General features: G+C 44.1%; 1 protein-coding gene across 6 annotated transcripts in view; it reads left to right on the top strand.

The window, feature by feature from the left end:
* PRICKLE2 (prickle planar cell polarity protein 2) overlaps positions 1-17,744 on the top strand; it is a 195,414-nt gene that overhangs the window by 165,151 nt on the left and 12,519 nt on the right. For all 6 annotated transcript variants that reach the window (XM_073350993.1, XM_073350998.1, XM_073350997.1 and 3 more), the window contains 2 exons: positions 429-615; positions 3,948-4,811. In XM_073350993.1, the coding sequence (XP_073207094.1) occupies positions 429-615; positions 3,948-4,811 (1,051 nt within the window). The remainder of the gene's footprint in view (positions 1-428; positions 616-3,947; positions 4,812-17,744) is intronic.

The following is a 17,744-nucleotide window of genomic DNA, read 5'->3' as shown; positions in this document are numbered from 1 at the left end:
ATTTTAGAGATTACCAATCAATGCGAATCAACATTTCGTTAAGAAAATAACTAAGAAGCAGAAATGCAGAGCATGGTTAAAATGGACGTTTTAAATCAAGGTTTCCTGCTTGCTGATTTAAATCATAATTAAAATCAATCCCCCTGGCTATAAATAAAACCAAGGCAGCTCTTTTACTTCCAAATCCTGATCAGGGCTCAGGGCTTCATTGTGCTAGGTGCCATAGAGACAAATAACAAAGATGACACTCCCTTCCTCCAGGGAGCTCCCAGTCCACATGTTGGACAGTACGCAACAGGAGAGGGAAACTGACAAAGGCGGTGGAGGAGAGCGGCGTGGCCGGCGTAACACAAATCTCCACGTTCTAAGCCCTCTCTCTGTCCGTCTGCAATCCTGGTTGGCTCATTTCCTTCTCTGGCTTTTCCCAGATCATTTTTGCAGACGAATGCACCGAGGCCGAAGGGAGACACTGGCACATGAAGCACTTCTGCTGTTTTGAATGCGAAACGGTGCTGGGGGGGCAGAGGTACATCATGAAGGAAGGCAGGCCGTACTGCTGCAACTGCTTTGAGTCCTTGTATGCGGAGTTCTGCGACACCTGTGCACAACACATAGGTAAGGGCAAAATTCCCTGCAGGCTGTCAACAGGAGAGCGCACAAGGGGGGGGGAATGAAGTCATGCAGCTTTTGATGTGGGTTCATTTAAGACGGTGATATAGTGCTTTATTGTGCTGTTGCTTTTATTTCATTGGTTTGGTAATATTTTGAGCGGAACACACCTGAGGCAACCTGTTGAAATGACTTTTACTTGAAAGGACATTTCTGGCACTGTTACTTGTTTCAATAAATCCTTCGGAAACCATTTGGCAGTGCAGGAGTCTGTATGGGACTTCAGTCAATACCGCCGCATTTCCGCTGTGCGAGGAAAATCTATGCACAGCTGCCGCCAGCCATGTCCCTGCCCTGCGGAAATAACTATAGATGCAAACATCTGACTTTTCCTGGAGAATCAAGACAGGTAATTTATTTGTTTAAATGACTGCTTTTACAGGGAGGCAAAAGAGAGGCTGATCATATCCCCTTTTGTGCTAGGGAGGGTTTTTTGAAACAGGAAGAACATTGGAAAGCAGTCTCAGGAGATAATAAAACTACCAAAAGCAAAGATTTCACTGACTCATTTACTGTCCATTTTAACATTTTCTTTTAAATACTCTTGCACTTGTTGTAGCTGATCCTCCTCACTCCAGCTCTCAAAGGGGGCATATGGGTTAATGAGCTGTTCCAAGGGGAAATGTGTGTTCATTAGAAATCATTAACATTTCAATTTGCTTTTTTAATCCACAAATAGATGCGATATGCTCAGCAAAAAAAGAGTGAGAAAGAGAGAGAGAGAAAGAGAGAGAGGAAAAGAAAAAGAAAACTAACAACAACTGCAGACTTAATCTAGATTTCTGGTGCTGATATTTTGCTGCTCTAAAAATACATTTGTACACTGGGTGCTAGCTCATTTCATTCCTAAACACTGATACATTAACATTCCTTAAGCTAGTACCAATCACAATGGTTAACATGAGCTTGGCAGCTAATGTTACTACATTCTGGAATCTGCCTGGCTGTTTTGCTGTGCGTTGTAAAAAAAAAAAAAAAATCTGTTTACACGGATGGATGCACAGACAGGCTTTTATTTGTACCCATAGGTAAGTGCACATTTTTATGCAGTACTGCACGGTGGGGGTGGGGAACCCTTTTTCTCACATGAAATGGCCCAACAGTCAACGGAGGAATAAAAATTTCAGCAAAGCACTTAAGGACATGCTTAACTTTGTCCTCCATCACGTCCCTCCTTAAAACTGATGTCTGCTGTGATGCCTTCAGAACACTCAACCCTGGAGAAGCAGCTGCTATGCTTATCACACTTGTCTCACTGTTACTTTGTGCTGTCCACCTGTCTGTCCCTTGTCTTCTACTGAGATTGTAAGCTCTCCAAGGGAGGGAATGTATTTTACCATAGGTTTGTGCAATGCCTGGCACAGCAGGGCTTGGGCCTCTAGGTGCTACCACAATACAAATTATTATTAATAATAATAATAATTAATGCAAACATGAGCTTAAGCGCCATATCAGTTAAAACTAAGCACGAGCTTAAGATCTTTGCAGAACTGGGGTGTATAGCAGGGCCTCTAAATGAGAAAGAAACCTCATGCTTCTCCTGGAAGTAACTTCAGGAGAGAGGATGCTATCTGGCTGAATAAAAAGCTGATGTTCTACCCACTGCTTTCTCTCCCTTTGGCATTCAAATGCAATATAAGTGGTTTGCTTGTTACACTGGAGAAAAGAGTTACACTGAAAACAGTTCTAGCTCGGAATAGAATGTGCTAATGGGTATATTATAATGGGTTAATGGGAAAATTTATATATATAAAATTAGTCAAATGTACTCTCTATGTGCAAACTTGTGTTGCACACACATATAGTTGAGTTCTTCATAATGTTCTTTATGCCCTGAGCATTCTGTATATCATGCAGCCGTTACTAAGGTAATTACTTTTTCCCGAGAACTGCAATGTAACCAGACATATAAAAATATGAATTATAATTGTGTCTTCAGATGCTGTTTTCACCCCCCTGGAAAATATTTATATCTTTGACCAAAAAAAGGATTACCACGTATGTACTACACACATTCTTTGTCTGCCTCTCTTTGAGCCAGTCTGTTGTAATTTCTTTTGGTGTTAGGCTCTTCTGTTTATAAATACAGACTAACTGCTCTCCGCTTGCCGTACACATTTGGGTAGGGAGGGTTAATGAAAACGCATTTTGAATCTTCCCCACAGGATTCCCAGGAGGTTGGAGTGACAATGTAATGACTGTGTTTCGGTTTAGTGGTTGTGTGGGTTAAGTGCTGACGGATAGACTGCCCTTTGCCCACTCTCCCATTGGCTACCCCATTTTTAAAAAACTGAATTTTGGTGTGGGGGAGTGGAGATACAGCACATTAGTCTGCAGTGAAGCCTTTAACACCAGTTAGTAAAGAGGATTTCAGGGAATACAAATGATTTAAAGCCAGCTTCCCATTGTGAGTACAAAGAAGAGCTAACCTGGCAGGGATAATTCTTGGGTAAATATGGTGGTGATCAATTGAAGTTACAGCTGGTGTAACCTATGACTGGTAAGCCTCATGCGTCTGCTTGTTCAGAACAGATTCTCATTGTTAGGCCTACAATGAATTTAATTCCCTCAGTAAGCCAGGCAGGGCTGAGTGAAGGCAAACTTTATCCTCTGTATGGCTGCTACCTAATGGATTTGAGTATAAAGCAATCCAAGGTGATTGTTCATGTAGTCTCTTTACCTCTCCTCTTTAGAGAAGAGGCTAGAATAGTTAAAAGAAGTTTGGGTCTTAAAATCTACAGGGAATAGAGCAGTCAAGGGCAGGGATGGGTTTATATTTAGCTGCATCTCAAACCTGGGAAAGCAGCACAAATTCCTCTTCTGGGTTGTTGGTTTTTGTGGGGTTTTTTTAAGTAGCTAGTGGTTTTATTGCGTTGACTTCAACAACTTTGTGAAGAAACTTTCATGTTCCTACCATTTAAAATATGAAATAAGTATTTAAAATTCAATAACCCCTGACTCAGCTGTGCCACCGTTTCTACGTTAAGTAAGTCCTTTGGTTAGGCCTTGAACCTGTGAAGACTTATACTTAACTTTACACAATTTAGTAGTCCCATTGAAGTTACCAAAGGATTGGGACCTATATGTGGATTATTTTTATGGGCTTGCTCCTCAACATGAGGAAAGGTTGTAGAATCAGGGCCTTCTGTGTTTTCATTCTTGATTCATCTTTCATGAATTGTTAGAAAATGAAACCACTGAAATTTCTGGGGAGTAACTTCCAATTCATGACATAGCTCTTACACTTTCTATATGTTTTTCTCCCCCCCTCCCCCAAGGTATTGACCAGGGCCAGATGACTTATGATGGCCAACACTGGCATGCTACAGAAACCTGTTTTTGCTGTGCTCAGTGCAAGAAATCCCTACTTGGTCGACCTTTCCTACCAAAACAAGGGCAGATATTCTGTTCGAGGGCATGCAGCGTGGGCGATGATCCTAACGGCTCGGATTCGTCAGATTCGGCATTTCAGAACGCAAGAGCAAAGGAGTCCCGCCGCAGTGCCAAAATTGGCAAGAACAAAGGGAAAGTGGAGGAAAACATGTTAAATCAGTGCAGTCAACTGCAAGTGACCTCAAATAGACTTTCTGCAGATGTGGACCCACTGTCGCTACAGATGGATTTGCTGAGTTTGTCTAGTCAGACTCCTAGCCTAAACAGAGAGCACATATGGAGGAGTAGAGATGAACTCTATCACTATGGAAATCAAATGGAGCAAAGTCAATCCCAAAGCCCCTTGCAACTTCTCAGCCAGTGTAATATAAGGACTTCCTATAACCCAGGACAGGTCCCAGGCACTCAACCAGATTTATGGGCCAAACATTTCAGCAATCCAAAGAGAAGTTCATCTATAGCTATGAAGGGGCATAGTGGAAGCTTCATCCAGGAGTGCAGAGAAGATTATTACTCAGGAAGGCTTAGGTCACAAGAAAGCTACAGCGATATGTCTAACCAGAGTTTTAATGAAACCAGAGGAAGCATCAAAGTTCCAGAATATGATGAAGAGGAAGAAGGCGGGATGTCTACCCAACAGTGTCGAACAAGGCATCCAATCAATGCACTTAAATTCACTGAGGCCCTAACACCCACCGAGCAAACACCACGGGGCTCAATGGAGTCCCTCGCCCTTTCAAATGCCACAGGTAAGACACTACCAGCTAGCACAGTGTTCTGTTGTTAATCCTGCAGCCAGACAGAAAGGTAGGTGAATCCACCTATTAAAACAAAATTATGGTTTGCTGTGTGGAGGTAGAATTGCAGAGCTCTGCAGCAGCATAGGGAATGCATGTGGGTGATGATGAAAAGGTAGGGATGCCTCCAGGGTTTGACAATCGTAATAGATTTTTGCAATGCAAAAATCAGAGTCTGAAGCCCTGTGGCTGTGTGGTGGAGCCAAGCAGCAGCAGAGCCGGTGATTTGCTTTTGAATCCAGAGGGCACCTCCATGGTTAACTTTGTTTTCCGATTTGACTGTCCGTTGTGCTAGGTATACATACACATAAAATCCCTAAATAACTGGATCAAACATAAGAACGGCCAGATTGGGTCAGACCAAAGGTCCATCCAGCCCAGCGTCCTGTCTTCCTATAGTGGCCAATGCCAGGTGCCCCAGAGGGAATGAACAGAACAGTTAATCATAAAGTGATCCATTCCCTGTCACCCATTCCCAGCTTCTGGCAATCAGAGGCTAGGGACACCATCCCTGCCCCTCCTGGCTAATAGCCATTGATGGACCTATCCTCCATGAATTTATCTAGTTCTTTTTTGAACCCTGTTATAGTCTTGGCCTTCACAACATCCTTTGGCAAGAAGTTCTACAGATTGACTGTGCGTTGTGTGAAAAAAATACTTTCTTTTGTTTGTTTTAAAGCTGATGCCTATTAATTTCATTTGGTGGCTCCTAGTTCATGTGTTATGAGAAGAAGTAAATAACACTTCCTTATTTACTTTCTCCACACCAGTTATGGTTTTATAGACCTCTGTCATATCCCCCCTTAGTCGTCTCTTTTCCAAGCTGAAAAGTCCAAGTCTTACTAATCTCTCCTCATATGGAAGCTGTTCCATACCCCTCATCATTTTTGTTGCCCTTTTCTGAGTCTTTTCCAAGTCCAATATACCTTTTTTTGAGATGAGGCGACCACATCTTCACGCAGTATTCAAAGTGTGGGTGCACCATGGATTTATATAGAGGCAATATGATATTTTCTGTCTTATAAGCTATCCCTTTTCTAATGATTCCCAAAATCCTGTTTGCTTTTTTGACTGCCGCTGCACATTGAGTGGATGTTTTCAGAGAACTATCCACAATGACTCCAAGATCTCTTTCTTGAGTGGTCACAGCTAATTTAGACCCCAACATTGTATATGTATAGTTGGGATTATGTTTTCCAATGTGCATTACTTTGCTTTATCAACATTGAATTTCATCTGCCATTTTGTTGCCCAGTCACCCAGTTTTGTGAGATCCTTTTGTAGCTCTTTGCAGTCTGCCTGAGCCTTAACTATATTAAATAGTTTTGTATCATCTGCAAATTTTGCCACCTCACTGTTTACCCCCTTTTCCAGATCATTTATGAATATGTTGAATCGGACTGGTCCCAGAACACACCCCTGGGGACACCACTATTTACCTCTCTCCCTTCTGGGAACCGACCATTTATTCCTACCCTTTGTTTCCTATCTTTTAACCAGTTACTGATCCATGAGAGGACCTTCCCTCTTATCCCATGACAGCTTACTTTGCTTAAGAGAAGAAGTTACACACTCCTCACCGGTTCAGCTTCATTCAGAAATCACTCTTCCCTCTCACTCCATTAACCGCCCTCCCTTTTGACTCAGCCCCTTCGCAGAACCCTTGAGGATATGGCAAGCTCTGCAGTGTGCCCTGAAGGTCAGTAGGCTTGAGTGCTGTCAGACCTAGATGGGGAAACAAGTTCAAGAGACCAGCCTGCCGCCATGTCTCTCTCCCATGGGGGCCAGTGGCCAGAGCATCTTAGCTGATCTCATGCACCATGCGTCTATTTGAGAGATGTCTTCAGAATGTAAATGCGAGTTGATCAGGACTGGGACAGAAGGGCATGGTGGAGGACAAGTGAGGTACATGCCCTATTGTGTCTACAGAATAGCAAAGAGAGGAAAGAAGACAGCTTGTGCTCCTCTTCTGGTCTAGCTCTACAGAAGCATAGATACCGAGCAGAGATCAGAGTGAGAACACAGTATGTGACAGCCAGCAGTACAACCTCCCTGGAACCGAGAAAGTACCGTATAGTCTGTAAAACAAGGGTGCATGCAAGTAATGGAGTGTCTGCTTTAACTGTGGAAATCCCAGAATTTGCAGGTTTAATAAGACAGTCGAGCATTGCAAGACCTTGAATTCACCTCACTTTGATTTCTCTTGTTTACTAAATATAATTATTTTGGGGTGCGGGATGGGGGGGGCTTTTAGTGTATTTCAAAACAAACCCATTGCTGCTCTTTAATCCTTCCTTTAAAAGAAGGAAAATCATTAATGCCAGCTGCTGGAGAAGAGACGGATTTTAGCCTCAAGAGCCCAAGGAGCTTTTCTAAGCAACAGCTGGGGGCAAAAATTATTTCAAAATACTTTGAAATATAACCCATGACAGGCCCACAATAAGCCCCCTTTTGTGTAGTGTTTTTTTAAGTAGAACATTATGGTGCTTAGTGGTTTACTAGTCTTTCCTTTTTATATACACCACTCTTTCCCCTCCTGTCTTTTCATTGTATTGTAATAACTAGTCACAAAAACAGAGATGATGCTGGCTTCCCATGACTGTAAATGTATCTAAATGAAATATTCAGTATTCGCTTGGTCTGACTACATTTGCTTTTCATTCCTTGGCCCAGCAAAGCGTGTGTGTGGAATAAGCCTGTTGGGGCTTAGGAGATATAACACATTAGTCTGCAAACAGGCTTTATGTTTGATTCAGACCCCAGTGCAATGGAGTTTTTCTTTAGTCGACAGTAGTTTACGTTATCAGATGACCATGCTAATCTGGCACAGCTAACCGCCTTTCCTCAGGAGTCCCTAAAGCATGAAACCTCCTTGAAAAGAAAATACCAAGTATAGTTTGTTAGCCACAGATATTTACTTTGCTTTTTCTTTCCTCTCCCTCCCCCTATTCCCCTTCGCTTCTCCTCCCCTCCCCCCCCCCAAGGGCTTTTTTCTTTTCGGCCAAGCTTTGTTTGGATTCAGCCATGTACAGTCCCCTCCCCCCTGAAAATCTGATCTACCTCTCATGCTTTCACCTCCTAACTAGCTGCCTAGAAACGGTTCAGAGTCCAGTTGCATGGGCTGGTATTGTTGTTCTTTGCAAGGTGCTGGCAGTATGCTTGGCACTGTGTGAATGGATGCGAGGCCCTGTCCAGCCCTTGAGAGCTCAGAGCATACCAACCCCGCTCAGGAAATGCAATAGGGACAAGTCTGTAGGTGTCTCTGAAGCCCCTTTGTAGCATCCGGCTTTAAGAGCGGAGAGGGGTTAGTGGAGACTGAGTGAATTTTAGAAGGGTTATGAATTTCCTCAGCCTGAAATGACAGGACTCTTTTGTTACTCCGGTGCCCCCAGGACAAGTTTATGGGTTCTGGTGTGTTTGTCTTGGAAGTGTGCCAGCACCCTACCTGGAGTTGAAATAATCTGTTTCCGGCCATATCCTCGCTCAACTTCCATAAATTAAGTTCAGAATAGGACATAAGAAGAAGGCGGTCTTCCCGCCCTATATACAGTTCCAAAAGGGAATCTGAAATTGGGGACAGAGAAGGCAAAATAAATCGCTTTCAGAAATCAGTGTAAGCATGAGTGTAGGTGAAAGCAATCTGAGAGAGCCTCAGACCCACACCCTTCATACTCCCGATATGGAAACTTTGTTAGCATAAATAAACTTGAGCCGCACTGAGGTCTGTTGCTGGATTTGCAGCATGCAAGCAATGTACAGCTATTTAAATAATGATTTTGTAGTTTGGCACTCACATGTAACAAGTTATCTGGCACAGGTCAACAGGCAATTTTAAAAAAGGGTTTTAATTATTACGATGCAAAATATCTCTATATTTAATCTTAGGACATCCCTTTTTAAAGCATTATGGGGAGGTTTTCAATGGCACTCAACTCCCGGTTGTACCTTTGAAAATCTGCCCTTAAAATCAAACTGTCCTTCCAAACACTTGCTCTATTAATGTATATTAATTAATCTGTTCCTTCCTGCTTAGTTTTCTCTACTGGAGAAGTAGCTCAGAATGCTGAGGCTTGCTTTGAAGGTGTCAAACAAGTACTTATGAAATCCAGATGATGATCATAGTTTTCAATGGTAATTTGTATTACAATGGTGCCTAGAGACCCCGTCTGAGATCAGGGCTCCATTGTGCTAGGCACAGAACAAATAGAATAAGAGGCAATCCCGGCCCCAAATTGTTCACTATCTGAAGAGACAAGGCTGACTTGTCTTTTCCCTGGGAGAAGAAAGAAAGGATTATTATTCCCATTTAATAAATAGCCAACTCAGGCACAGAGAGTTTAAGTGACTTGCCCAAGGTCATGCAGGAGATAGGTAGCAGAGATGGGAATTGAAGCCAGCTAGGCTATTTTCAGTAGAGTTGTGGAAGAGAAAACAAAGTACTTCACGTGCTACCTTGTTTAGCTGCCCTCTCCACTCAGATGCAGGGCTCCTTCCTCCCACCCACTCTTATCGCTGCTGTTGCTCAGCCCGTGACCCAATGTGCAGCTCAGACATGGTGTTTTGCTTTTCGTGATGGCTCAGCCTGGCTTTTGGAAAGCACTCAGTACAGACCCCCTGCAAAGGAAACGCCACAGTAAATATGTCACAAATCAGAAACAGCCTACGGTGCCTCTTGCTCCGGAGCATTCCTTGACACATCGCTAAACTGCAGGTCTCCTAAATGAAGCAAAGTAAACACACAGGGTCACTCTATCCATGCGATTTGCGACTCCCACCAAGAAAGCTCGAGTGCGTTTTTTTTGCAAAACGCTCCAGCGTTTCCCTTTGTACTAAAACACTGAGAAAGTCCCTTTAAAATTCTCTCTCCACACAGTTGCTCCACCTTGTAAAATACACTGTGTGGAGTGATTCATTCTGAATCTGTCCAATATTTTTATGACATCACTGAAAACATTTATTTTATATAGAGCTGAAGGGCAAACAGTCTCTGACCTGCACAGCACATGTTACAATCTGACTGACTCCATCCTGGCAGGAAATTCTGCTGTGATGTTTCTATTACAGCTCAGCCAGTAATTAGCTGGAGGTGCCAGGGAAAGCAGATAACAAACCAGGTGTGTGGCTAAAGTCCATTTTCTATGGGTAAAAAGCTACCTGTGTCTTCCACCTGTGAAAAGTTATTGTGACTGTTATATCTGCATTGCTGTCAATAGTACCTAGACACCCCAACTGAGATCTAGGTGCTGTACAAACACACACAGGAAGAACCCCCCCTCCAAGAGTTATTGTCTAATTAAATGACAGACAAAGGTTAGAAAAACAAAGTAGCATTGTGCCCATTATACACAATGGGTAGAAAGCTGGCTAGATTGTCGGGCTCAACGGGTAGTGATCAATGGCTCCATGTCTAGTTGGCAGCCGGTATCAAGTGGAGTGCCCCAAGGGTCGGTCCTGGGGCCGGTTTTGTTCAATATCTTCATAAATGATCTGGAGGATGGTGTGGATTGCACTCTCAGCAAATTTGCGGATGATACTAAACTGGGAGGAGTGGTAGATATGCTGGAGGGGAGGGATAGGATACAGAAGGACCTAGACAAATTGGAGGATTGGGCCAAAAGAAATCTGATGAGGTTCAATAAGGATAAGTGCAGGGTCCTGCACTTAGGACGGAAGAACCCAATGCACAGCTACAGACTAGGGACCGAATGGCTAGGCAGCAGTTCTGCGGAAAAGGACCTAGGGGTGACAGTGGACGAGAAGCTGGATATGAGTCAGCAGTGTGCCCTTGTTGCCAAGAAGGCCAATGGCATTTTGGGATGTATAAGTAGGGGCATAGCGAGCAGATCGAGGGACGTGATCGTTCCCCTCTATTCGACATTGGTGAGGCCTCATCTGGAGTACTGTGTCCAGTTTTGGGCCCCACACTTCAAGAAGGATGTGGATAAATTGGAGAGAGTCCAGCGAAGGGCAACAAAAATGATTAGGGGACTGGAACACATGAGTTATGAGGAGAGGCTGAGGGAGCTGGGATTGTTTAGCCTGCAGAAGAGAAGAATGAGGGGGGATTTGATAGCTGCTTTCAACTACCTGAAAGGGGGTTCCAAAGAGGATGGCTCGAGACTGTTCTCAATGGTAGCAGATGACAGAACGAGGAGTAATGGTCTCAAGTTGCAGTGGGGGAGGTTTAGATTGGATATTAGGAAAAACTTTTTCACTAAGAGGGTGGTGAAACACTGGAATGCGTTACCTAGGGAGGTGGTAGAATCTCCTTCCTTAGAGGTTTTTAAGGTCAGGCTTGACAAAGCCCTGGCTGGGATGATTTAACTGGGAATTGGTCCTGCTTCGAGCAGGGGGTTGGACTAGATGACCTTCTGGGGTCCCTTCCAACCCTGATATTCTATGATTCTATGATTCTATACAGATGGAAAATGCAGGCACAGAGAGATTCAGCAAAGCACATGAGTAATCCCATTTAAGTCAACAGGGTCCTGACAAACTTTGAGGTACAAACACACGCGTAAGTGCTTTGCCCAAGAAGGCTCTTCTAAATAACTTGCCTGAGGTCACACAGGAATGTTGAGGCACGGGTGGGAATTGAGCACAGATCTCCTGAGTCTCAGTCCAGTGCCTGGGCATCAAGCGGATCTTCCTTTCCTCATGGTCCTACCTAGTAAATGGTTGCACCGGATGGACAATAAGCACTGGATAAGTGTGCCCCACTGGTGACTTTGTAAGCCGGATTTTACACCCATGAGAATGGCATGAAATCCTGTGGGATTCTTTCTAAGCAGATTCTAGTTAAACCCTTGAGAGCCAATTCCTAATGGGATAGTTAAGTAACACTAATGTTAAGAGAAAACCTACTGACCACTCACCCTGAGTGTCTAGACGTTCTCTGTCGTCACACTGTGTATACTAATATCTTGAGATTCAGCTAGACCACTGAATTTTCAGTGCTAGCCATAACTCTGCATATCCTTTCTGTTTGTGCATTTAAATTAGGTCCCTAGCGCTCTGTTTTCCCCTAGCTGGGCATGTCTAATCTCCATTAACAATTATGGGACGTAACCACACACACCAGCTAAGGAAAATAGACTCCTAATTTTAGGCAACTCATTTCCCTTTCATTTTTTAATTGTGATTTGTTTAAATGTTTCCTTGGCCTCAGTATCAATCGTAATCTATGAGACAATCTGAATTGCTATGGTGCCTTCATTGAGATTAGACTAATCTGTCTAAATGTATGAGAAACAGAATCGGACGTAGGGGCAGGAGAAGAAATACATTAGTTTTCCAATGCAGCCTGGAGCCAGCCTGGTCTCAGTGGAGCTCTATGAGAAAGTCAGAGAGCATCCTCCTACTGAGATCAGATGGGCAACTTTACAGAAGTCCCACTCCCAACAGAGGTTCATAAGAGAACCTAATTGGCAGGTCCAATATTTGGCCTCCAAAAGAGAGTGCCGCAACATTCTTAAATTCCCAGCTGTGCCATCTTTCTAGCCTCTTTGCTGGCTTTACTCTTGTGAACAGACAGGGTGCTGAAATATTAAAACATTTGTGCTTTCGAGTTCTTCAGAGAACTTCATGGAACTCTTCATTTTCAGTTATTTGTTGGCCAACAAGAATGGAGCCACTAGGGGGAGTATATCAGCATTTTAGCATTCTCACAGCTGCAATTCCAGTAAACTCAGCATTCCGAGTTGCTCTGCGATGGGTCACCCAGTTTAGAAGCTGAGATGTTAATAGATTTGCAGCTCACTCTTTGAAGGGCAGCTACTTTTCCCCTGCCTATCATATTCAGTTTCCTTTGGCCAGCCAACTTTGGGAATCTCCATTAAATGGAAGTTACCAACATCACAAAATTAGCAACAGTAGATTCTACCATTGTAAAAAGGTTTACACCAAAGCCTCTGTCTCATTCATTAAACTGGCAGGATGCTGGTGTTCTGGCGTTTGTGATCCTTATCTCATGAGAACGAGCTGATCCTGCCAGAGATTAAGCACAACCTGGAAGGCGTTCAGTCCCTTATTGAATTGATCTTGAGCCCAATAGTTGTCTTGTTGCTATTGTCATGTTAATTCCAATGGGTGTTTCATAACCTTGTCAAAGTTGATGCAAAGCGTTGCACATACTTAGCGACCAAATTATAAATAAAAGCTTCTCTCTGCTGATTCCGAACAATGGTTTTAGCAAAACACCAGTCGGTCTAAGAGCCCCCTTTAAGAAGTACTGGCAAGCAAAATTTCAATGTCAAATAACAGTCTCTTTGTTTGCAGACAACTTGGGGAGGTATCAGAGGTCAGGCCCACATTGAATGATGACACTGTTGGAGTGCTCAAAAGGAGAAACAAAGTTTAACCAGAAAACCAGCTCAATGTAGGTTAACAACATAGAGTCAAATCCTGCCCTCATTTGACATAGGTGGAAATCTGGAGTAACTACTCTGAAGTCAGTGGGATTCCATGGGGTGTCAATCAGGGCAGAATTGGGTTTAACAGGTATAGAGCAGGTATCTACTGGAGTTATTTATATCACGAAACACCTAGAGACCCCAATTAGGTTCTTCTAAAAACTGACCAACCAGGTGTAAAAGGTAGTCTCTGCCCAAAAGAATTTCCAGTCTAAGGTTGCAGGCTGGTGGAAGAGACAGACAAATGGGCGTTAGCAGAGTAAAGACGGTGGCCGTAAAATGAACGCGGTATGCATAAAAGAAGGCTGCAGTGTCTAACAAAGACCCAGTTCTGGAATTAAAGTGGAAATTCCAGCTGAGCTTTATAGCAACTCAGACCGCCTGTAAACAGAGAGGGAGAGAATTACCATCTCTGCTCCCCTCAAGTATGTTCTGCAAACTATAGCTTCACGTGCAAAAAGGGAAGAGAGGGATGTGAGACCATCACAATAGAAGTTGTTTCATGCTGGCATTGAAGCTCAGGATCTTTTACGACGGAAAAACCTTTTCAAAAAGGTCATCTCCCTGTGCCAAGTCAGCCATATTTGGCAAGACTCGACCACTGTCATAGGAAGCTCAGAAAATAGTGTCTCACCCCAACTGAGCAGCTCTGTTCCCAGCCTTTCATGGCAGCGTCCAAGCCCATCTGCCTCCCTGCATCGGACAAAGAATCAGAAGCGAAGGGGTGGAGAGAGTCTGTCAGTGTACGGAGTGGGACGACAGTGGCAGTAAGACTGACCTGGCGGGCTCTTTGCTTTCAATCTGTTTCCCTTTCTTCCTCCAGGTGAGGAGGGGATTCAAAGCGGAAAGCCCTGCTTGCAGTTCAGACATACTTGCAATACCTGGGGGCCCAAACTAGCCTCTCCCTTTTCTTTGTTGCTGTAAAGGTAGATGAAAGATTGTGGGTGGGGGTTTCCAAAAACCCACTGAAGTCCCTGGAAGCTGGGGAGCTCAGAGTGGCCAGTGCTGAGCACTGCTGAAAATCCCACTCCTCATGTATTCTTTTCTCTTCCCCTCCCGCCCCCATTGAGGATGCGGATGTTCGTGACAGGGCGGTGGATGAAAAGACAGAGTGTTGTACCATCCAATACATAGCTAGTCAGCACACCGCTCCCAATTCCACTGAGCTGTCGCTGTCTTTTTCACTGGTAGGGAGACGTCTCCCAGCTCTTCAGCCATCCCCTTCCCTTCCAGCCCTGGAAAATGGAACATTTCTTTCAAGTCACTAGGGCAACAGCACTTAGCAGACTTGTTGCAACTTCAAAATATAGAGAGAGAGACCCTTGAATTTCCCAGGCAAACAGGCAAAGCCTGAGAGTCTCCTTCTGACAAGGACAATATCAAGGTGTATTAACTCTGATTAGTACACTCTGTGCACTCTTTTGTTTTTCATTCCTTCGTTCCCCTGGAAGTTTGGCCTGCAGTCTGTGCGTATATTGAGATGCTCCTGCCTTGCGTGAGTATATGCTAGTTTGCTGTTGCTGGATCTCCGGTGGTAAACACTAGGCTGCTGGCATGGACTTTTATTTTAGACAAAGGCACGGAGGCATATGCTTTGCAAAACAAAACGAGACCTGAAATGGACCCTTGGAAACCCGTTTTGTGGCAAGAAAATAATTGTACATCAAATAGTTGTGCTTCCCTGACCCATCAGCGACCCTTCCAAACCCAGAGTGTTGTGTTCTACAAGATGGAATCCTGTTGGTTTTGTGGAGAGTCGTAAAATCCAACGTTAGCCACTTGGAGGGCTCTGCTGACGCTTTCTCTAATGTGTGGTGCTCCCTTGTTTGCTCACACGTTCTCAGCTGTTGCTTGCCCTGTAACAGTGTTCATCTTTCTTACCTGCAAATCAGTTGTTGGGAGAAAAACTGGAATTAGTCCCCAAAATGATGCATTGAAATGATACCAGCCCCTTCCTCATGCAAATCTAAGAGTTTTGACAGCTTTCTTTCCTATGGAAAACTCCTCCACTGCAAAGCAGGCAGACAAAAGGAGCAGCAGAAGGATTCTGCAAGAAGGGGGCTGTCTTTTCTGGCTGCAGGCAAAACAGAGGGAGGAATGGGGGGGAGTCCTGTTTGCAGAATGACTGGTGTAGAAACCTCCCCTGATTATCTCACTGAGTACCCCAAAGACTGAGGCTTCACTAATGAGGCATGGCGGATGAGGTGGTTAAACTAGGCACACTGCAGTAATCATTTCCAGTCAAATCTCTCACCCAGATGATATTGGCATAGTGGCTGTTTTCAGTGCGCTGGGTGTCTGAGCTGTTTGTGACAAGAAACGTATCCTGAAATCGTTAGAAAATCTTCATGATTTACAGTGCACCAGGCTGCACAGCGAAGTGTCAGAATCGTGAATGGCTTGGCAGGCACTTCGCTTGTCTCTGAATTACAAGGTTCCTTGCCTTTCTCTCCCAGCCTTGTTTACTTTTAGCTTTTTCCAGTGGTTATATAACTGTTCCCTTTTATTTCTGCAAATCCCAGGGTCGAAGTGGAGTGAAGCTGTGCTATAAACAAGTCACTGACAGTACTGCTCCTCTTTCTCTTAAGTTCCTTTCAATTCCTGCGGTGGAATTTAAAATCAAGCCCATTTCATGGGCTGTGGGTTCTTAGGAAAGTGCCTACCTAGCACTACAGAGGCAGCCAGAATCCAACAGCTTCGGGGGCACTTGGGGGAGGGAAGGTCAGAAGTGAAAGTGTTCAGATCTGTTCTGCCTGCGTACGCTGCAGTTAAACAAAGCCAATTCAGGAGACGCTGATTTTGGAAACGTACACTCAGCTTTACACATTTAATACGCTTCAGACCTCAGTTATTATGCTACACAGAGGACTTGCTTTCCATTCCCTGTGGTGAGTGTAAGGAAATGGAGTGGCAGTGAATTGCTGTATTCACAAGTGGTATAATAAACTAATCAAGCATTATTGAAACCTCCTTTCTGCCCAGTTCTGCAAAGCATCAAGCATGCGCTTAAGACCAGTTGCTGTCAATGAGACAGCATGAGGGTGGGATTTAAGTTGCAGTTGGGCAAAAATGTTCACAGAGAAACCCTAAAACCATTGCAAAACCTACCTCGTGTCTTGTGCATCATCACAAGGTTCACAAGTCTTTTAGGGGAACTTGAGCTTGGTCTAGAGTGACCTCCAGATGATGTGTGCATTCATCTAAAGTCTGGTTTTCCATGGCCCAGCATGGACACTGGTCATTGTTATTGGTTTTGACTGAAGCCCTGCCTACGTCCGAGACATTTGAACCCGTGTAACTGTGCATGGCTGTCCATCGTACCCGATAATGGTGTCGCGGCAGCTCATGTGTTTTCTTGTGGCTGTACAGCCAATCTGTGAGGAGCAAGGTCACGAACAGATGTGACATCGGAAGTTAAAGCCTCTCCTTGAAGACTTGACATGACACTTGGCTCTTTTTAAATTGTTTTGTGCATCTGTCTTTCTCCAAGTGTTTACAGCTTTTATCGCTAGTTGCTCTCCATTCAGGTCTGTCCTTGGCTGGGCCTTCGAAGTTACCAATATGCAGCATGAGCTGAGATTCTCCTTGAAGCATTTACGTTGCCCGCCCTTTCTGTGCTTTCAAGTGTAACTATGTCAGTGCAGTCACATCACTGCAAACCCTTAATGTAGATTCACTGCACTGACATCAAACGGGGTTTGTACAAAAGCAGCTTAATCTGATGTTACGCAAGGATGCTGTTACAAGGCGTGAGCCTCATTTGATGTTTGTGCAGTGTAACTACATTAGGGGGAGTGTACTCCTGTAACCGTATAGTTGTTGACTGGAAATAGTGTTGCTTAAGATCAATTGCTGTCAATGAGACAGCAGGAGGGTAGGTAGATTTCTCAAATGTAGATGGGGTCAGTCGTGCTTTGAGGCTTTCGTGTTTGTTTGGAATTGGAAACTCAGAGGGTGTGCTGAGATATTTGCAGTCCCCCATAATTCTAGCCTTTAATGTATGGTGTCTTGATGAGGCAGGTGCTTTCATTCAACAATTTGACATGAATCAGCAAAACAAGATGCTTGGCCTTTTGCACTGTGCCACACTCTGGTAGCACCAGGGAGCCATCTACCTTCAGCCAAGTCACACGGCAGTAGGCTTGGCAAGGCTATACAGTTGTTCCAGTTCCTCACATTGAGGCTTTGAAGCGTCATCAGGAGATGGTGATTTAATCCCAATCAAAACGGACATTTCAGAAGGTCCTGCAGATGTGAGGGGAAATGGGAAACTATATCTGTACAATAAAAACGTCCTCAAGCCATGGGCTAGCGTAAGTTTTCTGCTCGCCTGGATAGTCTGGTGAAACAGATTCTCAAATTTCTTTAATAGAAAAATATCCTTTGCATGGCAGGGTCCCTCTCTCTTTCTTCCAGGGTAACATTTCACTTGATCAAATTATGAACTGTGTTCCCAGACAAAACACATCATTAA

The sequence above is a fragment of the Lepidochelys kempii genome, chromosome 7, assembly GCF_965140265.1.
Source record: "Lepidochelys kempii isolate rLepKem1 chromosome 7, rLepKem1.hap2, whole genome shotgun sequence".
NCBI lineage: Eukaryota > Metazoa > Chordata > Testudines > Cheloniidae > Lepidochelys > Lepidochelys kempii.
Note: the sequence above shows the minus strand (reverse complement) of the source record. Positions and strands in the feature narration are given on the sequence as shown.